This window comes from Bos taurus, chromosome 11, assembly GCF_002263795.3.
Source record: "Bos taurus isolate L1 Dominette 01449 registration number 42190680 breed Hereford chromosome 11, ARS-UCD2.0, whole genome shotgun sequence".
Lineage (NCBI taxonomy): Eukaryota > Metazoa > Chordata > Mammalia > Artiodactyla > Bovidae > Bos > Bos taurus.
The window spans coordinates 61,510,027-61,534,915 of record NC_037338.1 but is presented as its reverse complement, the minus strand read 5'-3'; the positions used below and the strand labels follow the sequence as shown (position 1 = coordinate 61,534,915).

Genomic DNA, 24,889 nt, shown 5'->3' with positions numbered 1-24,889 from the left:
GCCTGTTCATGTGTTTTTCTGCAGTGATTTAATGCTCCAAAAGACTACTGAACTGCATGTGTGTCCATTCTAAGGGCTGGCTCAGAGGACACTGTCTTCAAAGAACTGATAATCATGATAACCAGTATTTCTCTAGGACAGCCCAAGCCACATATTGCCCAGGCTAGTGGGGCAGGCCTTTCTCTGAGAAAGTGTCTTTATTTGTAATCAACAGGCTGTTTCTTTCCTCAAGCCTCTTTTTCCTGTCAACCAACAACAGAAACTGGCTGAGAGATTTAAGGCACAATCAGATACAGGACAATAGCATTAATTAAAAAATAAAACAGAACAAATCCTCAAAAAAGTAACAATTGCATTAAAGGTGTCTGAAAGAAAAACATTCTTTTTTTCCCTCTTCTTCAAAAATACTTTCTACTGTTCTTCCATGTGTACAAGAGGATCAGGCAGAAAAATTTTAGATTATTTAATTAAGACTGAAGGTCTACTACATAGGGATAGGTTGCCAATGAAACTGGGATGTTTTATATGTATCATGGCCCTCCTTAAAGATGGTACTATATGGTAATAATAGTGGTTTTGGGATAGAAGCAGGATCTGCCTTAAAAGTCAACTGTATTGTATCAAGCTGCATCTTAGGGATGACTTAACTTACTATACATGAGAGAGTAAATTTTAAAAAATTGTAATATTCTGTATTGAGCATAATGAATCTATAAAGAATAAACTATAAGAGTTATACATACATTATACATACTATATACACATATATTTTATATTATACATATAAATAACATATAAATAGAATTTGCTATACCTACTTTTCAAATGACTGTTAAGCTTTCCAATCTCTTTTAAAGACTATACCACCACAACAAAAATTATATCAAGAGGAAAAATACCATTTAGTATATTTGTGCATTTTATTTCAATGGCAAGTTTCACGGAACTTCTTATATAATTTTGACAAATTTTATAGTCATTAGTGGTGTAATTTGACAGCCACTTGAAGAAAATTAGTTATCTGAAGGCTTTTGCATAAAGTAAATCTAATTTCTAAATTAGGATATACAAATGTCTTATTTATCAAATGATATTAGGAATATAAAAATAAAAATAAAGCTTCTATAAATGTAGAAGATAGTATTTAGATAAACAGTATGTGTCTTATTTAATAACAATATTAATTAAACTATTTTAAAAATATATGGTTTCATTTGACTTTCTCTTACAAACTTAAATTTCTAGTTTCCGAACTAATTATAATTGACTTCTTATAGATCAGGTACCTTATCAGGTGAAGAAAGAAATTACCATGGACAGTCAGTGGGTTAAGAGGTCAATATAGAATAGGAAAATCAATTTGCATTGATTAGACAAAAGGTCCATTTTACAGAGCCCAAAGGATTAGCTCTTAAGCAGACATCTTTGAACTATAAGACATTTTCAACTAAGAGGTATAAGGAGAACAGAATTCTAAAATACCAAAGAATTAAAAAAAATAACCATATATAATAAATGCCATAGTTAAGCCAGCTGATGTTTATTGATATTATGAACCATCCTTAGGATTACTATATATGTTACTCATTTAAAAGTTTATATAATGTGTGAAAGTGTTGAATTTATCTCATATGCCTGAATCTTTGCTTGCCTATTAATAAGAGTTGGAATCTTAAGAACTATAGCAGACTGGACAGTGACATATTTATATGGACATCAGTTAAATATTAAGGTAAAATTTAGAATCTGAATGTGAAAAATCAAAATGATAAATCTTTCTCAAACCTCTGCAGTGGAAGCAACTTGAACTTACACATAAAATGAAATCATTTAACTACTTATATTTCCTATTTAATGGACTTTTAAGCTTACAATTTTATGTTTAATAGTAAACAAAATGATGATCTGAATTAGGGTCCTAAGGTTTTACATGACTAATGGTTTCTGAATCTAAGACATTTATTTGGAACTCCTGTAGTTCCTAGTCAGACCACACCTAGTGAGACCGAAGTATATTACACTCTTTAAATCTCTTTGACAACTGACACTTTACACACCTCACTGGGCCATGGCGTCTCTTACCTTCAATGGCTAGCATTGCCCGCAATTCCCGATTCAGCAGCTCATACCTTCGTTCTAAATCGTGTTCTTTTTCCCTAGGCAAGTTGCAAAAGTTCATCAATATGCTAATTACTAAATCATTAAACACTTAAAAAAAACCTTTAGGTTACATTGATTTTAGGACTCATAACTGACTTTTCTCTTTAACTTTAAGCTACTCAAAACAAATGATACACAAACCTAAAACCTTCCTCAGGTTGAATACTTACTAGTGGTATTATTTTTCTCCTTCAATTTTGAGTTGTACAAAAGTATATTTTAATCTGTGGATAAGTAATCTCATTCTTCAATGCTTTTTGTCTTAAGTGCCAGGTATAAAGCTATTTCATAAAATATTTTTCATAACTGTCAATAAACACCTTTTTGTCTAGAACTCCATGTGAAAAGAGTACGAGAAACATGAAAGTACTAGCAGTGCAAATTTAATATAGAGACAGTAAAAAAAATCAGGATAAATTAATTCTGCACTTCATAATTCTTTTATTAAGGCACTGTAGAAATGACAAAAATAGAGGTTTTCACTAAAAAAACGTAAACGTATTTCTTCCCACACTAGGTGGCATAATATAAGAATACTGCTAGTGAGAAAAAGGGACAAGCATTAAGTCCTATGTGAACTAAATGCTAAAGACTTGAGAATGCTTACATTTGGTTTAGTCTCCATTTTACTGTAATTCTTGGAGTCATAAAAGGTCACTTCTGTGTAAATTATTAAATCTTTTATCCCAAAATTTAGGGTAACATTATCTGCAGAGTACAAAGGTACTTTTGTCCTTATTAAGAATTATTTAATTTTTAACTGAAAATCTGATGTTAAATAAACTTGAGTTTTATTTCTTTTTCTCCTTAATATAAACCAAACATCCTTTTTTGTACACAAGTGATTTCTTAAACCCCAAAATTATTTACATTACTTGGTTTTCAGTATAATACATACATTTTTTCAGTATCTAATACTCTTTTAAAATTCTTACTCTTCAAATAAAAACTGGTTATACAGTATTTTATATTTTATTTTTATATAAAATATAATTTCTAAAGAAAGAAAAAAATTAAGCCTAATAATTATGAAATCCCAAGAAAGACAATGATAGAAAGTCTAAGACTCCTCAATGTTGTAGGAAAAACAAGCAGTGATAAGTACTTACAGGAGAGAGAGCTGGTTCATTCTTCTTATTAAGGCATTTTTCTTATTAACTAACATAAACCACTCCTGCATCATAGCTTCTTCTTCTTCTGTGTTCCTTCCTATAATTTAAGAAGAATTACTGTTTTTTCTATTTTACAAGCCAAATAATAGTTCAGCATAAGTCTTGTTTTTTTTTTTTTAACATGAAACATATTTTAGCTAACCCAATAGTGCAAATTAAACTGTTTATAAGTTTATATGTAAGATTAAGGTCTGAAGAAAGGAATAAATATTTAAAAATTCATAAACCAATATCTAAAGGAGGTATTATTCAGCATGTATATTTCAGTCCCCTGAACATATATATGGATTATACTAATGTACATTAAAAAAAAAAAGTGTTCCAACTTTTAAATCCTCCCCAGAGGTTGACTTGTTATTATATTTCAATGAGGAACTCATGAAGCTAACAGACATATGGTTATGATAAAAATATATTAATTAATTAAAAACCACATTAAAAAATCATTATGAGAATTACAAGACTAGCAGAAAGATCAGAGAAGTCAAGAGATTTTGTGAGAGCTTCTACCTGTAATGACTTGCTTTTTTTCTTATTTTCCTCCCCCAAAGTAAACTAAAGATATATACATGCATATACATTTCCAGAACTCATCATCCCTAATACAGTGAACACTTGCAAATTATTTTAAATATATTGTAAATGACCAGGCTACAAAAATACTTACATCTATCTGTGAAAAAAGAACATAATAATCTTCAGTAAATGAGAAAACATTTAAGCAGAGAGATGACGTTAAATGTCAGGTTATAAATTTACTGATTACACATTTAAAATTCATTTTCCCTAATAGTCATTCCATCATCTATACTACTTCTCCCCTCGAAAAGATTATAATATATAGCGTATATTTGGTATTATTCATATAGAAGTTGGCCACAATCATACTTGAGAAAAATATTAATACCCCACCTTCTTCCTTTAAACTGCCTTCAAATTGCATCCAGTCAAATTTATAATTCTTTGACTTTGTTTTCTTCTGAATTTCATCCATGATTGGTTTATTGTTTTGCTAGGCCATTGTTTAATACTTCAGTCCAACTTCTAGATAGATTCATAGGGTTAACTTAAATATCTAACAAAAAAATTAAATATCCCAGGCTAAGACTAAATATCCTAGTCAATTTCCTAAGTTTTATTTTCTTCTTTAGATATTTTCTTTTAACTTTCAAACATACTACACAGTCCATTAAAAAACATTCAAGCAATACAGAGACATAATTGAGGTAAAAGTTAAGTCCTCTTTCACCAACCTCACCCTCTCTAATTTGCCTATCTACCTCCCTTCTCCAGAAGTACTATTACAGTTTAGCATATCTTCTTCCAGACCACATAGGTAGCTATGTCTAACACACAGGTATATACCATGTCTGGACACATACAGGGTTTTTTTCTTTAACATAAGGGCCCTTGATTTGTTGTTGTCATGTTGTTCAAAGATCTACTTCATTTTTGTAATACTTGCATACATTATGGATGTGACATAATTAACTATTTCCACATTAATAAAAATTTGAAGAAAGTTTTAGAATGAAAATAGAATATAAAGAGCTGATCTGTGTGCAAGATTAAACATGTATTTCAGAGCATCCCTATAAAACAGATGTCTATAAAAGAGTTAGAGATAGGTACTTTCATTAAATTAAAGTCCATTAAACTTTATGATATGAAGCAGACCGGGGATAGATTCTTTTAGAGTATGAACAAAAGTCTTTATTGTTTTACAGCATTTTTAATCTTTCTTTTAGGGTAACTGGTTTTGTATTCACTTTGGACCATGTGATGTCTTGACACTGGTCATGTGATATAGGCTGCGATAGGCACAAATCCCTGGGTAGCAACAAAAGAAGAAAGAGTAAAAAGAAAAAGCTGAGAAAAAGCTTGCAATTTGGAAAAAGGCCAATTGTACCCTGGTGAAGGCCTTTTTGATCAGTGAAATGACACATGTGTGCAATATTAATAGGTGCTGTTTTTATGATATTTTGTTTTCTGATTAAAGACTTAATTTTTGTGTTCATAACCTCAGTGGTTTCTAAAAATATACACATATTAAAACTTTGTTTTGAATTTAACCTAAACCTGTAATTCAGGCTTTCAGGCAATAATACTAGAAGCATCTAGCCTTCTCTTAAATTAGCATCATTTTCTTCAATGGAAGACTGCTTCCTTGAGAACAACAATATTGATGTGGTACTACTGTGTTATTTCCAGTTTAACTCATGCCTATGATTTCTAGATAAGAATAAAAGATGCACCTTCCCTAATTATTAGGAAGTGAGCAGAGTGTCATGTTTCAAAAGGGAATAAGCCAAACAATAACACATATTTAAAGATATATTATTCAGTGCTACCTAGATTATATAAATTAACTGAAAAACATATTTGAGATTAAATCATCACTAACTCCTTATCTGAGATAGTACACAATGATGGAAATCTACACTTAGCCTAGTAATAAAAAAATTAAATTTTCTTCTAATACATCATCATACTATTGTTTTTAGGGATTTGAAATTTTTTAAATTTAAAAAGCTTTTAAAAGCCAGTAAGTTGAACCATTACAAATTAATCCTGACTTTAATAACTGGTTAAAGACCCCTTTAGCTTTATAAGTAACAAAAAATATTAAAGCCTGTGATCACAGTGAGCTTTTCTCATTTCTCCTCCAACCATTTGTTATTTAATCCAATACTAGTAATCCAATTTGTCCATCAGACTTTTAAAGGGCAGAATGCAACTTCCTCAGCTTAGACACTTTTCAAAGTACAATATATTTTTCAAATGAATGCTGGATGTTTCATTTTTCCCAACTGTTCCTAGCTCTAATGCATGAGGAAAAAAAAGAACAAGATGAACATTGTTCATACTGATTAAGTAAGAGCTCATTAAAGAGCTGTCAGTGCGGTACTTTGAATATGCATGAAGCATATAATCAGATCTAGTACCGTCACTAGAGGAGAATACGGTAAGTACAAAGGATTGATTTAATTACTTAGAGTGGGCTGTGGTGGTAAAGCAGTCTTGTTAGTGCAAAAAGAAAAAGAGGTTGTATTCTGGCACTGTTAGAAAAAAGGCAGTTTTAGCTTCTGCCACAATACATAATCTCAGAATAAAGCACTTTACATTGTAGCTTAAAATGAAGATTGTCATTATTTTATAAAATGGCCATAAATCATTTTATCTTGTTTAAACTCACCAAGTTAATTATCTTGCTTTCAAAATTATCTTTAATTTGTAATCACAACTACATTTTTATCACCTTAGAGCCAAAGCTGAAATTTAAGTATTTTTTTCAGTTTCATGAACTGAAAAATTCAAGATCTATACTACTGAAGACCATTTTGAAACTTAAAAAATGACAAAATTCTATAGTTCAGTACACAGTTACTAAAATGTGAAAGCATGGCTGGGTTGTTATACTATATTTTAAAGCAGAGTGCCTCATATGTATTATAAATATACTATCAATAAAATATCACCTTAACCTTTTAAAGTATTGACTAATTAATACTGTCTCTGGTAATTTTTTTCTCCTTTATTTCCTTAAAGAATTCTGGTTTATATTCTGCCTCCTGGAATGTAACATCTTTCTGACATCACAATCTCTTATTGTCAGTTTTCTCTTTTTAATTATGATAGCCAGAGTATGATTTATAAAAATTACTAAATAATGAAGCATAATAATAGTAGGAAAAGTCACACGTAAATATGACTTCAAATAATTCTTCCTATCACATAGTTAACAAAACCTACTTAATACAAAGCAGAATAATACAGCACTACATGTAGTACAAATACTTAATAAAATGTTAGTTAACATCTACCTTTATATTCCATCTCCTCCCTCCCAAAATGATTAATTCCACTTAAAAATTCATTCCTTCACCCAGGAATGTGTATATAGTTCTCATTTGCTTTTTCAAAAGCAGCATTTTCAATGTAAATTTTAAAATGAACAAAAGGAAAATGATAGTAAAGCCTTAAAATTATGAATTATATTTATAAAACTGTCTACTAGTTAATCTTTCCTAATTAATCTTTCACCATAAGCTTATTATCTATTTAGATATATTTTCGGACAATGAATTCTTATATAAATGCAAAATAAGGAACGACACAATTTTAACTGAACAGAAGATTAATTCAACAGGAGAAAATGAAAACATAAAGATGAAGGTGCTGTTGAACATACATACAAATTCACGGTTTTCTACCATGAAAACATTAAAGAATGCTGAAATCTTGCCATAGCTCCATAGTGGAGATGGCTGACTAGTGATCACATGTGGCCCTTAAAGGACACAATGTAGCAAAGCCAAATCAAACATTAAAAACAAAAAAGTTGCCGTTACTAATTATCCCTGTTATGATTACCTGAGTATGATGACCTCTGAAAGATTTAATATATTACAATAGAGATACACATGAATGTGTCCAACTAACTGGTACCAGAGAAACATTTTAATAACAAAAAAGATAAAGTCTGGTAGATTTACTTAATGAATGAGAAAGATTAATTTACTGCAGTTATATAGGGACATGGACACATGAACTCCAAAGCCAATATTACTATAGGACTCCAGTGCCCTAGTTTAGAAAATATTTTAAACTTAGGAAACAGAGCTTTATTATGAAAACAAATTTTATTATGTAAGCAAACAGTTGATAAGTGTTTCTACAGTAAGAATATCCTCAAACAGCAATCAACATAAATGAAGAACCATAATCCTTATTGATGTCTTCAGCAGTAATTGTCTTAAAACAATTTGCTCAGCTTGATATATTTGTTATAGTATTAATAATATAAACTTTGGTGAAAATCCTGTCATTTGTTGAAGTAAAATAAAAACTAATTCATTCTCTCAAACACATCTTTCATTTGCTCATTTGATAAAATGAAGTGTGAGGAGAGATTCAGGGCAATCTCTCTCTACAGATAAATTTGACAGACGTCTATGCACCTACCTATGCAGGAGGAGGTATAGACAAGTTCACTGAATCTCTTCCATCATAGACTTATACAAAAGAAAAAGCTACTTCTAAAGTCCAGAAATTAATAACAATCTTCTTGTGCCAAGTTCTTGGTAGAGTCTGAATAGCCTTGCTATGCCAAAAATCAGTGCTCAATTTCTCAAAAGGTAAATTAAGCACACACTTAAGATAGTAAAAAAGATAAATTAAAAGCATGAAAATAATCATCATGGAAAAAGTCATAATTGATAAAATTGTATTTATTTACAGTTTAGTATTTTTAAAAAAATTACATGTGGGATGGAGTTGCTTCCATAACTTCAGTGCTAAGAGCCTTTAAAAGTCTTAGCATGACCCACATTTCAGATAAAGCATGACCATCTTGACTATCAACAAATATGCACTAGGCTAAATTCAAAACACTCCCCTGGTGGCCTAGATGGTAAAGACTCTGCCTGCAACGTGAGGAAATCTGCAATGCGGTTCGATCCCTGGGTTGGGAAGATCCCCTGGAGGAGGAAATGGCAACCCACTCCAGTACTGTCTGGAGAATTCCATGGACAGAGGAGCCTGGCAGGCTCAAGTCCACGAGGTTGCAAAGAATTGGACACAAATGACTGAGTGACTAACACTTTCACTTTCAAAACACTCAAAACAGAGCTCGGAAACTGTATTTATTTTTCAATGTGCATTTAACATATTCTGTAAAATCGGAAAAAAAACAGTGAGTCACTTTTATACACATCATTCAACCAAATAGACTACTGTCTACTTGGAGATCAACTGGGCATCCTCCAATAAGAGGAAAACTTAAACTGTGAGCCACACTTACAGGAAGATAGCTTCCCCTGCTATATCTCCCCTCTCTTGAAGCCCCACCTTTGTTTGGCCTGCACCTGGCAGTCTCTTTACTTCCTCCCTCTCCTAGAGCCTTCGTGCAGTCATTCATGGAAATGACTTAAAGAGTGGTCCTAGAAGTGACAGAGATATTAATGTTAAAGATGAGCATGAAGAGTTGAATAAAATTATTTCTGGAAAAGTGGAAGTGAAAGAAACAATACTTCAATTTTTTCATTAAAAAATTGTTTTTTAAATTTTTATCATTTGGCTGCACTGCTTGGCAACTGGGATCCCAGTTCCTCAATCAGGGATCAAACCTGCACCCCCTGCATTGGAAGTGCAGATTCTTAACCACTGGACCACCAGGGAAGTCCCAACATTATTTCTAGATGCATTCTAAGATATGATTTTAAATACATATGTAGGGTCTTCCTTGGTAGCTCAGCGGTAAAGAATCTGCCTGCCAATGCAGGAGACGCAAGTTCCACCCCTGATCCGGGAAGATCCCACATACTGCGGAGCAGCTAAGCCCAATGTGCCACAACTATTGAGCCTACGCTGTAGAGACTGGGAACCACAACTGAGCCCATGTGTCCCAATTACTGAAGTGTGTGCACCGTAGAGCCCATGTTCCACAAAAAGAGGAACCACCACAATAAGAAACCCCTGCACCACAACTAGAGAGTAGCCTCTGCTTGCCGCAATAGAGAAGAGCTCACGCAGCAACAAAGACCCAGCACAGCCACAAATAAATAAATTATAAAAAATAAAGATATGCATATATAGATAAATGTTGTAAGAGATATTATTAAAGTTTTATATATTCAAGTAAGTCAAAATCTCTGGGGGAGACCTTCTCACTGGGAGGTTCATCTTTTTTAAGGTTATTTGGACATATAGTTTTTTATGGAGTGGTATGGGAACTCAATCCATGATTTAAGAACTTTATGGAAAAGCACTTGACTCATTAATAAAGATGAACTTTATTAATAAAGACTTCTTATAAATTGTAGACTACCTTTATGAATGTTTACATTAATCCTGAGAAACTCCCATGGATAAGAATATAAATTCTGGTAGGGCTAAGTATACTTTATAAATGTATACCATCTATAGTTTCTCTGGCTGGTTAGGTCTGTCATTCTGAATAAGATGCAAAGAAGATAAACATTGAGTTTGTATTCCAAGTGGCTTTTCTTCCAGTTCAGTTTAAAAAAAAAATGACTTGGAGTCCCTTGATCTTAGACTAATTAATCTCTCCAAACCTCAGTCTCCCTCTCTATAAGTATAATCACATTACTTACCTCATGGGTGATGGAAGAATTAAATGAGAAAATCCATGTGAAGTCCTTAGCACAGTGCCCAAGACTAAAAATGCTAGCTGTGATGACGATGAGGAAGAGGATGATAATGGCAAGGCAGCACTGAGCTGACAACTGGACACAGAAAGATGACCAAGGTATGGTCCCTGCCTTCAAAAGGGTAGATAGTCTAGTATGGAGACAGACACATAATCAGGGACAGCCGGAGTGAGGATGAATTTTTAAACATCTCCGTGGACACAAATTATATTTTAAACATTCATAAGTCATAAGAAAGTCCGTAGTTAGTATAATTAGTATGTCATTGGTCATAAGTGAGATAGGTGAAAAACGTGAGTGAATCAGTACAAACTCATCTCTGCAGCTGGAAAAACAAAAGTGAATGCCCTTTTGGGTCTGCAGTGTTACAGCTGCATACAAGATCGTCATAGCTATGGTGATAGAGTAATGTGGCTATGCTCCAGATAATGACAGTCTAGTTATTTGTAATGGATTTTAGAGATTCAAGAACAAAGTAGATTATGAAATACTACTTAATAATCAAAAGTGAAAGAGGTTAAGTTTTAAGATTGAAAATTATAGCTTAATAGGATATACCTAAAAGTTTACTAGTTATTAAAATAAAGGACAAAATGACAATTTGAAGTACAAATTAATAAAAATTTAATAAAAGAAATCCCCTAACAAGAAAAACCAAATGTTTATAGAGCAAAAAAGCTTCAGAGACAGTAAGTTTTCATCATTTTTATAGGAAGATATTTTGATCTTAAAAACACAGCATTGTTAAATCAGCTTACATAATTGGCAATATCAATTAAAAAAGATGATTTACTAAATGCCAGGTAAGAATGAGATCTGATTCTGTTTAAAGTGTGGAAAATATATTCAATGTTTAAAATATAGAAGAACAAATCAGGTAGATATGCTCCAAATAGCTTCTAACAGAGTTTTTCTCAAGATGTATTATGCAGCCAATCAGCTACTCTTTTAGGTAACCCCATGTTGCTTAGTCCTGAAATGTCCTTAAAAAAATCACAGCAGGGTGTCATCAGAGCCTCCAGTTTCCAGTAAGGGATGATGAGTTCAACCTCTAATGCGATACATGCACAGTAACTTCTTCTCTACACCTTGTTTGATCATGCTTGGGTTCAGGTAACCAAGCAACACTGGGGTATATCCTTCCTTATGGACCTTCTTAAAAACCTTGATTCAGTGAGGGAGAGCTAAAGGGAATTAGGCCTATCCCCTCCTAGCCTACGTCCGCATTTATTCTTTAAACAGAGATGCCTAATGAAAACAGGATACTGCAGAGCCATCCCCAGCAGTCTTTTAACCTGCACAAGGGTTCGACAATTACATGACACTTCAAATCAAATGTAACAAATGGTGTTTTTCAACACTAGACCAGGTGACTAGTTTGAGTTTCAGCATTATACTACCTCATCAAATGCCCTTCAGCCTTCCCAGTGGAGCCATTCTCTTCACAAAGACAGAGACACTTATGATAGACTTGTGTCCACAGCGCTGCTTCCTGAAGCCTTGGAAAGAAAATTGTCTCAAGGATGCTCTATGTCCTGTATCTCCCTCACCAGATGACTGACAACCAATAACCTTCTCATAGGCTGGGGATAATAATAATAATGATGATTATGATAATAGCATCAAATATTTAATAAGGTTATATTAATATAACTTACCTAAAGTAATAGAGCTAGTTAGTGGAAGAACTTAGGCCTCAAATCCAGGCAGTCTGTTTTGTGAACCACTGTTCTCAGCCACTCTACTTGACACTTGTAGGTAAACAGTCTAATCAGAATAGGCCTTTTATTTAGAATTCAGGCCAACCCTGACAAGTTTTCAGAATGACTCTGATATGCAAAGCAGAAAACAAAACAAAACAAAACCCCCAAACAAAAAGCAAACCTTTAATTAAACCTCTGACAAACAAACAAGTTCACCCATTAGTAGAGGCTATTTTGTTTATTCTTCCTGTGACCTCAGAGCAGTCATCGAGGAGTGTCAAGGGGATTCAGCTTTTCTTCCTATGCAGATATGTCCATACGATCCCTGAATTATAGGTTGGTATATGAGGATCCCTGAATTATAGGTTAGTATATGAGAAATGCTGGGCTGGAAGAAGCACAAGCTGGAATCAAGATTGCCGGGAGAGATATCAATAACCTCAGACATGCAGATGACACCACCCTTATGGCAGAAAGTGAAGAGGAGCTAAAGAGATTCTCGATGAAAGTGAAAGAGGAGAGTGAAAAAGTTGGCTTAAAGCTCAACATTCAGAAAACTAAGATCATGGCATCTGGTCCCATCACTTCATGGGAAATAGATGGGGAAACAGTGGAAGCAGTGTCAGACTTCATTTTTTTGGGCTCCAAAATCACTGCAGATGGTGACTGCAGCCATGAAATTAAAAGACACTTACTCCTTGGAAGGAAAGTTATGACCAACCTAGATAGCATATTAAAAAACAGAAACATTACTTTGCCAACAAAGGTCTGTCTAAGTCAAGGCTATAGTTTTTCCAGTGGTCATGTATGGATGCGAGAGTTGGACTGTGAAGAAAGCTGAGTGCCAGAGAATTGATGCTTTTGAACTGTGGTGTTGGAGAAGATTCTTGAGAGTCCCTTGGACTGCAAGGAGATCCAACCAGTCCATTCTAAAGGAGATCAGTCCTGGGTGTTCATTGAAAGGACTGATGCTAAAGCTGAGACTCCAGTACTTTGGCCACCTCATGCGAAGAGTTGACTTACTGGAAAAGACTCTGATGCTGGGAGGGATTGCGGGTAGGAGGAGAAGGGGACGACAGAGGATGAGATGGCTGGATGGCATCACCGACTCAATGGACATGAGTTTGAGTAAACTCCGGGAGTTGGTGATGGACAGGGAGGCCTGGTGTGCTGGGATTCATGGGGTCACAAAGAGTCGGACACGGCTGAGCGACTGAACTGAACTGAACGGATATGATGTCTTCAAGAAACAGGGGCTCCCAGGGATAGACCCATGTACCTTCTTGGGCAACTACAAACTACTCTGATTTCATCTGAGCCTTTGAGACATCCTTCAGTGAAAATGGACAGACAAGAATACTCTGCCTACCACTAGATTATCAGGATGTATTCAAGTTCCACCTCTGCTCTTTAAGAGCTGTGGAAATTTAGGTAAATTACTTAAGATCCCTATGCCTAGTTTCTTCATTTGTAAAGCGGAGATAATAAACCTACTTCATAGGATTTTGTTAAGATTAAGTGAGTTAATAAATATAAAGTACTTACAATAGTGCCTGGCCTACAATAAATGCTATATATAGTAGTATAATGGTGGTTGCTATACTCTCTATCTCCACACACACCCACCCACACACACACCCACCCACCAGTAGGGATTCACATTCTTCAGGCTTCAGGATCTTCTCTATCTGACATACCTATGATTATTGGCTGGAGTAAGGCATGGTGATTGTTCCTGGCAGAGTCTCACAGTTTTCCTGACTGCCTGTGTAATCAGATAGGCCTACTCACAGATGAAAACACACTGGGGAAATTGGTGCAAGTCTTAAGATGTTCCATTGAACATGACATGTCTAATGTCTTTAGTAATCTATTCTACTGGACCAATCAACCAAACTGCATCCTATCATCAGTCCATATTTTTTCATTCCCCTTAAGTATGGAAGCCTAGCAACTATCCATTATTCATTTTTCTTTTCTTAAAAGAGCTACTCAAATGCAAATTCTCCAGGAAACAGTCCCCTTTCCAAGGTTACACATGCTCTGTTAAGTCTATCCCCGAAGTTCTCTTGCTAATAGCAGTTCCTTCAGTCAGAAATTTAGAAAAAATAAAAATCTAACATGTGACTCAGAATCTCTAGACTTACCAAAGATAAAATTATTTTCAGATTTCTCAACTTAATTTTAAGGACATGTTCAACTTACCCTTTATCATGATACACATTTAAAAATATCCTTCATTTATTTTTGGGCTGTGCCATGTGGCTTGTGGGATTTTAGCTCTCCAACCAGGGATTGAACCTGGGCCCTCAGCAGTGAGAGCACAGAGTCCTAACCACTGGTCTGCCAGGGAATTCCCTAGATACCCATCAGACTGAAGAACATCATGTTCCCCAATACTCTCTCTCAGATTCTGGCATAAATCATATGAGCCAAGCTCTAGCAGCCACTTGTATGTCCTTCTGTTGTTTTGTATATCCTCTCTCTTTGCTTCAAAGCTGTGCTGTGTGCTTAGTTGCTCAGTTGTGTCCGACTCTTTGCGACCCCATGGACTGTAGCCCTTGAGGGCTCCTCTGTCCATGGGGATTTCCAGGCAAGAATACTGAAGTGGGTTGCCATGACCTCCACCATGGGATCCTTCCAACCCAGGGATTGAACCCACATGTCCTGCACTGCACGTGGATTCTTTACTGTCTGAGCCATCAGGGAAGCCCAAGAATAGTGAAGTGGGTAGCCTATCCCTTCTCCAGGGGATTTTCTCAACCTAGGAATTGAACAGGGATCTCCTGCATTGCAGGTGGGTTCTTTACCAGCTGAGCTACCAGAGAAGCTATAGCACATTTAAAAAAGGTCAGACCAATCACATCGAAAACACAATCTACATTCCCACCCAAAATCATGGTCAATTCCAAATCTATTTAGCTCTTATGATGTGCCTGTTAATATTATATATTTCAAAATTTAGCAAAACTGCTACTTAGTCTACATTGACAATTTTGCAATGTTCAATATAATTTCCTTTAAACTTTTACTTAGATTCAAAATAAGCAGTATTTTAAAAACAAATAGTATTAAAAGTTTTAAATTTTGGGCTCTCTTTCATTTTATCCTCATGAGAAATTAAAATTTTTATGACTATTTTGATTATTTATGTGGTAGGTTATTCTTACCTCCTATATAAAAAACTATTTCTATTTTTTTAAATCAATGAAATTTAGAAAAAACTTACTTTTTAATTAAAAAGTATCAGCATAAGTAATGTCCTTGACTTACATTTTTAACTTTCCTTGAAGAACTAGAGTCTTTGAGAGCATAACAAATACAGTGATGACCAAGGCCAGCTCAGAAGTGTCTAATGGAGGGTAATATGCTGGTGGGGAAGAAATGTTGGCACTTTACTCAGTTCCTAGCTTTGGCCACCAAGTGGTGCTATTAATTCAGAGTGAATAAGCACTGGGGGAGTGGGGTTGGGTGACTTTGGGTGGGTAAAGTATATAACCAGTCAGTAAATGCAGAGGACACTCACAAGTTGGATCTTCATAACTCTGTGTGCTGTGAATTCACATTATCATCTCCCACTGAATGTCATCAGCATAAAAACAAAGGGGAAAACTAATTCATATACTCTTATTTTGATAGTAATATCTATTATCCTCTGTCAGAAAAATAACTGTTTATATATACATATGTGTACCAAACTTTATCCTTTCAGGTTATGAAGCTATAAAAAGAACTACAATTTTAGTTAATCTTCCTCTTCCTACAACATTCATCCAAATCCCCCTGCATTAAAACAAAAACAGAAAACCTTTACAGAAAAAAAAAAAAAAAAAACTATTCAGCAATAAGCATTACAAATTAATCAGTAATATGAAGCATTTCAAAATATCTAATTTAATTTTTAAAACATGTATCAGCTCAATGGTTTTTCCTTAATTTCTATTATAAGTTTTTCCTGAGGAAATACTTCCTCTGAGTGGATGAATGCCTTTTACATTCCAGCTTAGAAGTGACATGTGGGAACAGGGAACAGATGCAATGACTATATGTTTAGTTTTCTTATGTGATGTACCTAGAGGCCTATGAAGAATGTTAAAAGCATAACTAAAAGCTAAAAAAAAAAATAATAATAATAATTTACAATCCACTAGAAGAACTGGAAATGTCTCTACTATGGAATGAACAATGATTTGAAAGCAGAACTCTGGGAAGTCTGCACAACAATAAAAGTTATGTTCACTGCTATTCAATTAGATATTTCTGTCTCAAAGATGAGGAGACTTAATAAGAAACAGTATATATCTAGTTGTCTCTGGACATGAACATCTGTATTTTTTGAGAAAAATGTTTCCACCTGGAAAGGTGAGAAGAATGGTGTTGGAGCCGAGCTTATATCCTTCAATAAACTACCTTGATTTTGACTCTGGAGTGGGGAGGCAATTCACATATGCTTACCCATTTCTGATGTCATTCTTTGTTGAATCAAATTATGAAATTTTGGTTAAACTTCTTAGGATAGCATCAAGATGAAACAGGAAAGCTGAACACGCATTTACAAAGTTGGTTCTTACATGGATGTCCTAAAACAAATTTCTCAAATATAACACTTAAGTTGTTTATTTCTGTATGTACTTCACAAAACTATATAACTAGTATATCAATTCAGTGAAATTTATATGGGTTGGGGGAATAGCAAAATTCCTAAGGCTCTCTCCTATTTATTTAGTTGTGAGAATGTTCACAGAAACTTCATCAGTTAATTTTTATATATAAGACAAAGACTAAAAACAACAACAACAACAACAACAAGAAAAAACCCAACAACTTTCCATTCTTATGCCAAACTGCCAAACCAGTTCTTCAGGCATTTCTTGGGAGAAAGAACATGCACATGCATGCATAAGTGTGTGTTTTGAGGAAGAAAAGAGTTATAATAGAATGAGGGACAAGCATATTACTTAAAAGCAACAGAAAATTTTAAAGTAAAGGTAGAAACAATAATAAATAACAAAACCATGAGTGATGGCAGCAGCTACTTTCATACTGAGTGCTAACCCTCTGACAGGCTCTGTGCTAAAAAAATAAGGACTCTTATGTAAATTTTATCTACATCTGTAGTAATATATTTTAGACTCCAATAACCTTCTAAAATAGGTTTCATTGGTCTTTAAAAGAAAAAAATAACAGAAGAAATATGGACTCAGAGAGGATAAGTAACTTGTCCAACACCACCCAGCTTCTAGCTGGCATCTTGCTGGTTTTCATGTCTGTGGCTCTGAAATCCCTATGTTGTTGCGTTACTTCCTTTAGCACTTGTAACACTGTGAGCTTAGCACATCTTAGCCCCTTGTTTCTTAAAATGTGCTCTGCAGATCACCTGTATTAGAATTCCTGGAATATGGGCTCACCACAGATTGATCCCCTGAATCAGAATTGGTTAGGCAGGGCCTGGGCTCTGTAGTTTACACAAACTCCTCAGGTGTTTTTCTAAATGCAGATAAAAGTTTGAGAACCACTGTCTTAGTCCTTTCAAAAATAAGGCACTGATCCTTTTTTTTTTTTTTTTTAAAGAAATGATGATATTCCATGTATAAGATGTTATTTTAGCATTGGCATGACATTACACAAATTTAATTTCACATTCAGAAAAAAAACATGCTGCTGCCAAATCAGTTCAAATGCCTAAATTTTGTTTCATAGATAGTTGCTGAGAAAAACACATTTTCCTGGAATTTCTACTTTTTAAGTGTTAAAAAATTTTATTGCAGTCTAGAATAAGGATGTACCTCACTTTAGGCAATAGACATGTTCCAAATTGAAAATTATGGTGATGTGATACTTCTTTAGGTTCAAAAATTATATTTTATATTTCCAATTCAAAATTTCTAGTAGTGGAAAATACTTTCTAAATATCACTAGCAGATATTATATACATTTGTTCCTCTCGATAAATGAACAAACATGAGTCAGCAGATAAAAAAGTCACCTTCAGACTGTATATATATATAGTAAAAAGCTGGGATATATAGTGTGTGCCAAGGAGAAAAGAAACAAATGTTAGAAATGAGAACCTTAGGGGGTTCTTAACATTCTGAATTGAGATTCCTTTCTAGAAATCCTAGGATCCAGTATCTATTGCATGCACTAGAATGATTCAACCACAGGTGCGTGCTACTACTTCTAAATATAATTTATATAGTTTCCTTCTTTAAATAATACAAATAATGAAAGCAGATAGAACCAGATATTAAAGATGTTTGGATTAGTTGAACAAATTGTAAAAGAATTCTGAAAGTACAACTGTTTTAATTTTTCTTGTAACTACATAAGGAAAAAAACTGTAGAAAGAAAAGTGTTTAGGAATATTACCAATTTTTAAAATGGAAGATATAGAAAAGTAAAGGGCAAAAGCAAGGTAAGCACCTTAAAACGTAAACTTTCATTTGAAAGCAAACTTTACTATTTTCTTTACACTGTATTTTATTCATGATCCATCTTTTTCAATAATCAAAGGAATATTCCAGTACATGTAATACATAATAATAAATAAAATGCATAAATGTGCAAAAATTATAAATATTTCATTTAGTGTTTGATGGTAATATTCTTAAAATATTTGTGCTTTTCATCTTTTGGTATTTTTTATTTCAAAGGAGACTTTGACAAACTTAGGTATTAAAGGAATCATATAAATAATAGCTGACATTTATTGAACTCTGTATATGTACCAGGCACTGTAAAAATGATTGATATAAGGTATCTAATTTAATTCTCACAATCCTCTTGGGCTGCCACACCATATCAACTTTGGCTCGGTGTGAGAAAATTTGAACTAATTATATTCACTTCACTAACCAGGGTTAAGCTTTTATACTCAATGTATAGTGCCTGAGGTATAATAAGGCTCAAAAAAAAAATTTGTTGAATGAATGAATGAAAATCACAAGACATAAAGGATTACAAATTTCACCCTTTATGGGAATTAAAATTAGGTTCTTTCCTCCAATTTTTATTTTTCAAGCTGTATTAAAGCCTCATTCTATTAAAGTGGGAACTGAAGTTCATAGTTATGAAGCTGGGTTAGTGAGCAGGAATGAATGCAGCACAGTAGAATGGGATTCTGGCTATCCTTCTCCCTGTCAGGGTCCCAACTCACCACTGGTGGGGTTGAGCCTAATGTTTTCAGGTGAAGGTATGCTGAGGACTAAGAATAGAAGAAAAGCCTCACCTGTAGTTATGATACAGTAATGGAGGACAGATGGGCTTTGGTACCTAATGGACAGAAGCACTGGAGAGAAGGTTCACATGGAGACTTTGGGGAACTGGGCCCTGGCTCACTGTTCTTCCACCTGGCTATGACTCTGCTAATCAAGGATGTGACAGAATCAATTGTTTAACACGGTTTTTAATGCCTTTAATTTTTCTGAATGTTGGATTAGAAAATAATCGCAAGAAACTATTATTTCTTGCAATTAGAAAGTGATTTTATATTATTTCGCATTCTTGGAGTAACTAAAATCTTGACACAGCTAAAAACACACAGACACACAAAACAGACACCACATTTACCAAAAGTATGTTAACATTTTACTTCCAAAAAGGAATGGATTCTATCAACTCTTAAGAGTCTTATCAAAGGATGTGGCTCATTGCCTTCAGAAATTGTGTTAAACAGTCACTTTGTAGAAAATTTTAAGACATAAAATGTTAATTTTTTTTACTGGCTTCTTGATTACAACACAAATTTAATGCCCTAGGAATTTTCATGTATATTTTATCAAGGAACAATAAGTCTATACTATCTTGGAACTTTAGAGATCATTTTATTTACTTTATAGCACCAAATTCACTTAATTTGTTTTTACTTATGAAAGTTCCTTTGCAGAGAAATCATATAATCTTGTCTATTTCATGTTTATGTCTATAGAAATCAAATGGAAACACTCTAATAAAATAAAAACTTCATTTTCTATTTCACCATGGTATGTAATATAGTAAAAAATTTCTTCAATGAGAAATCTACAGTTGTTAATTTTTTTAAAGTTTTGCAAGTAAAATGCCAAAATAGATACCTCACTTAATTTAATGTCTATTTTTAATGACATGGCCTCTTTTCTCATTATAACTTATACGAAAATAGATATATTACACTATTAAAAAACTATTTCTACATAATGGAGACATTTTATTACATGAATACTATCTCCCATCCATACTTGTAAGAAGCACAGAAATATCATACTAGATGATAGAGGACATATAAATAGATATTAAAAAAACTTCTAAAATTTCCATTGTAATTAGAAGATAGTTTCTATTTCTTGCCAACTTTATCAACTATGACTGTTCAGGTTATTTCTATTACCATAGGGTTCCCTTCTTTCATTTTGCTGTGTGAAAAAATTATAATGTCTTAAGCCATATGAACAAAATTCAGTATACAAAACTATAATTTTTCAGGATAAGAGAAAAATTTAAAGAATAGTGTATAGAAATATCAGAAATACATGTGTTAAACATTGAGAAACATTGCCAAAACATTTCTCCACACAAAACCTGAAAAGTGTTACTATATTATACCTCCCTCCTTCCTCTCCTGATTATTAATGAGTTGTGCAGAATCAGTTTAACTCTAAATTCAGGTATCTTTACATATAAAAATATACCCAGTTTCGGTTTTCATTTCCCTTTCTAGATATGGGTATGGTAAGGGATGGAGTTGACTATTCCCAATCTCCTAGTAAATGTACAGTGACTGCTAGAGAAAAGAGATAGAGCTAGTAAAAAGTATGTTCCTTACAAATACATAATTTATTATAAAATAGGTTTTTTTTAATCAAAGAAGACATTTTTTACAGTATTCACTGAGGCAATCTTAACTTTATGTTGTTTTCTGTACTCTAGGCCATGAAAACTACATCATCTGCCACTTTCTAAATCACAGAATCAAATGGTCTACATAGACCCTGTTTTAATGTTAATGAATTTATAGACGTAAATAGCTAGCAACAAGGCTAGAGTGAAAAGCAGAACACTTCAAGCATTTAATACAGCTAAAGGGGCAGATTAGAGATCAATAACAAAATCACCTGGTAAAAAAGGAAAAAGGTGTTGCATTGAAAGGCTTTTTGCTTTACATGTGAAACAATACTGAGAAACCTGTATTTTAGCACTTGTACTCAACAGGCACTCCAAACTATGCAACGATGAGAACAGAAACCCATCCTTTCTAATAATCTTGTGACAAAAGCTAAAAGACATCATCCTATTAACTAGTGATCTCAACTGCTAATGCGGAGTACTTCCTGGTGCCTTTTATGTAGAATGCTGCTATTAAAAAACCACTAAACATTCACTGTGAACAACACAGAATCATTCATCTTTTATCAGCATCTCTTGTTAGAAGAGTATGAGTGGGGCTGAAGGTGTCATTGATATTATGGAGTGGAAATTAATCAGAAATTTTTCTCATATTTTCCACATCTCACTAATTTACTTTTGTACAAATTTCCTCCTGTTAAAAAGTTCATACCCAACCCCCTGTTGTACTCTTTTAAGTTAAGAATATTCAACGAGCGCGTCCACTGAAAAGCACCAGGTCCTAACACAAAAAGCATTCGAAATTCTCATTTAGTTGTCTTTATTTTGCTAGCGCCATGTGGTCCTTGAAGATGTAGAAAACACGGGAAGCCGAGTAAAGATCAGAGCAAGCTCATTAGCATTCTGACAAAATTGGAGTGGTGGAGATGTATAGTTTGCCTAGTTTGTCGTTTTGAAAGCTACCGGTGGTAAGCTTTCTATTTCATTGTGCTTTTGTCTTTTGGGGGGGTTTCAAAGCAGCAGGGTATTTGTTAGCCCTAGGTTTGTACAATGCATTGTGGGAACCTTTCCTGCACATTGAACCCTATATAGTATCATTCCAGTTTGAGTCAAAAAGTTTTTTTTCACCATTTATTAGAAAGGACATGTGTGTAAATCTTAGTGCACCCCTCAATACATTTAGCACAGCTTTGTCTTTCTCTTTTGCCTGAATCATAAAGTCCATAAACAGTCAGAAAAAGAATCTGAATGACATAATTTTCAGTCTTTCAAAAATGTCATTCATTTCAGACCACAACATTAAAACATTAATTTCTTTTCTGCTCTTTGTCATAAACAGTTAACAAGCAACATACAGGATTGATAAAAGTGAGTTAAAATTCAAAAGCTTACCGCTTACTATAATAGACCTTAGTTATATTTTTGAAAATAAAGGAAAACAAGTAGTTTGTGTTTTAGAATTTATATAAATAAAGACTACCTCTTAGAAGACTTAAATAAGTTATTACCCTAGTCATTTTATTTTCTTCATCGTCTTCTTTTTCTTTTCCTTTTTTTTTTTTTTAAACATAAGGCTCACTTTGAAGAGCTAAATGGGCTACATTAATGCTACTATTCAACATGAATGTTTCCAAGTTGCAATGAAATGGATAAAGGTCTTTGGGGATGAATTTATCTGCTAAATCCTTGTGTTGCCCTCCTATCTTGGATGATGACCCAAAAGAATGTCAACAGCTCATTTTCCCAGAGAGCTGGAAGGATTCCCTATGTAAGCATAATCTGCACATTCTCAAAGAACCATTTCAAACATTATATTTCACAAGCGGTTTTAAGTGATTTTCCTCTCATCTCTAGTATCCTAACAGTACTTTGGACATCAATGTCTCTGAAATGAGGACCAAACAAAGTTTACACATGAAGTCTACTTATGGCATAGAAATTTTTAGATTTATTTTCAATATACATTTTAGAAACAGTCATCTTGTAACAATAATATATTTATGGCATTAAGTGAGCTAAATGTCTAAACTGAAGATTAGTAACCAATTTTTTTCTATGGTAAAAAATGTGCTTGTTTATTATTGTCATTTTGCTTAGAATCAAACCTTATTTATGAGAAGTATTCATAGTTTTTCTTTATTTCTAATTACTAAAAACCCAGGGGAAGCTAAAGAGCAATGCTGTATGCAATACAGTATATGAGTAATCTGATAAAAGTAGTACATATTAAGAGTATGGATCATTTCTATATGAAGCCTCTGACAGGAGCATTTCATTATATTCCATTTACAGTAAGAAACTGCTAGACTATGTGATATGTTGTTGTGGGGGGTAGATTTTATATGTTAACTATTCATCTTATATTACAGAGCATGTAGTTAAAATGATACAACTTTTTCTTCATTTCTCATTTAAGCTCTAATTTTCACTCCTTTAGGTTTTTTTTAGGCATTCTACAATTTAAAAGTCATTCTTAAAATAAACAAAAACAGAAAAAAATTACATATAATTTTGTGATTATAGTGTGAACCTATTTACATATATATTATTATAACATGAAACTTGAGTAACTTCTAGTTTAATATTTAAATGAATCCCAACATTAAGCTGTTCTACTGGTAGCTTTAAAACTGTTCAAAAATGAATGTTACTACAGTAAAAATGACTGAATTAGTTCTATACTTTGCAATATGAATATAGCTGCAAAAATTATTAATATTTATCTACTTCACTGAATTCTTCTACCAAACTTTCTTGAATAAAATCATTTGGACTAGCTATATCAAATTAGAGAGCAGTCAGGAGTATCTAAGTCCTGCTTTAAAACAAATACCTTAACAATTACTTAGCCATATGGAAAATAGGGTATGTTTCTCCTGAAACTATTTTGAAAATATATATTCTATCTTGAATTTAGACTTCATTAGAAACCATTTCTGACCTGTAATACCAAGATTGCTGAAATACCACCTTTTAAACAACCATGAAAAAAACGTAAAAAAGCTGAGCTCTTTAAAGCTGCCAGTGAATGATTTTCTGACTTTTAAAGCATATTACGTTTGCATTTATAACCTTTTCAAAAAAATGAAGTGGAGTTAGGGCATTATGAATAAACAAATGCAGCTGTATAGTTAGATTCAGATACGCACACGCTAGCATAGCTTTTTTTACATTATGACAAATTTGAAGCTTCTTCACAAGTGTTCACATTGTACTTGTGTTTGGGTTCCTAAGATTTAAAGGCCAGATGCTTTTCACAAATGACTAACAATTGTAGTTAGAATAAATTAATGATTGATTTTTTTAAACCTTTGATGGAATTAAGCATACTTCTTTTCTCAGTGTGCCTATGTGAATGTTTGCCCGTTAAACTTTTTTTTTTTTTTTGACAAGTGAGGCCACCCTGCAGAAAACAACTGATGCAAAACCCAGGAGTAATCCCTCTGTTTAGTTCAACACTATGGTTAGCCTTAACACCACCTCTATTATCCAATGGATTTAGAGAAACTTTCATTTCAATTCTGTTGCCCTCTTTAAGGAAACCTAGACTTACTCCTATGTAAATACATTTGCATACTTGTACAATGAAATGTTCTAGAATTTTTGTTACTCTACCAAGCTAAATAAGGGCTGTGTACATATGTAGTTTGAAAGATAAGTAAAAAGAATCAAGATAGAATCCTTACTAAGGATTTTAAAGCACACTGCAATAAACCTATAATGTCCATGGCCCAAGAATAATGCAGTTATTTCCAATATTACTTTATAATATGTAGTTATCTATTTAAAAAAACTTAAAGCCACTGGAACCTAAGAAATGTATTTTAGTATCACAAAATCAGTGTCACTTTACTACATTAAA

At 33.4% G+C, this 24,889-nt stretch overlaps 1 protein-coding gene across 10 annotated transcripts in view; it reads right to left on the bottom strand.

The window, feature by feature from the left end:
* The window catches only part of EHBP1 (EH domain binding protein 1), a 387,100-nt gene that overhangs the window by 5,526 nt on the left and 356,685 nt on the right, over window positions 1–24,889 (bottom strand). For all 10 annotated transcript variants that reach the window (XM_024999431.2, XM_024999432.2, XM_024999433.2 and 7 more), the window contains 2 exons: window positions 3,270–3,369; window positions 2,083–2,156 (listed from right to left, as the gene is read on the bottom strand). In XM_024999431.2, coding sequence (XP_024855199.1) covers window positions 2,083–2,156; window positions 3,270–3,369 — 174 coding nt within the window. The remainder of the gene's footprint in view (window positions 1–2,082; window positions 2,157–3,269; window positions 3,370–24,889) is intronic.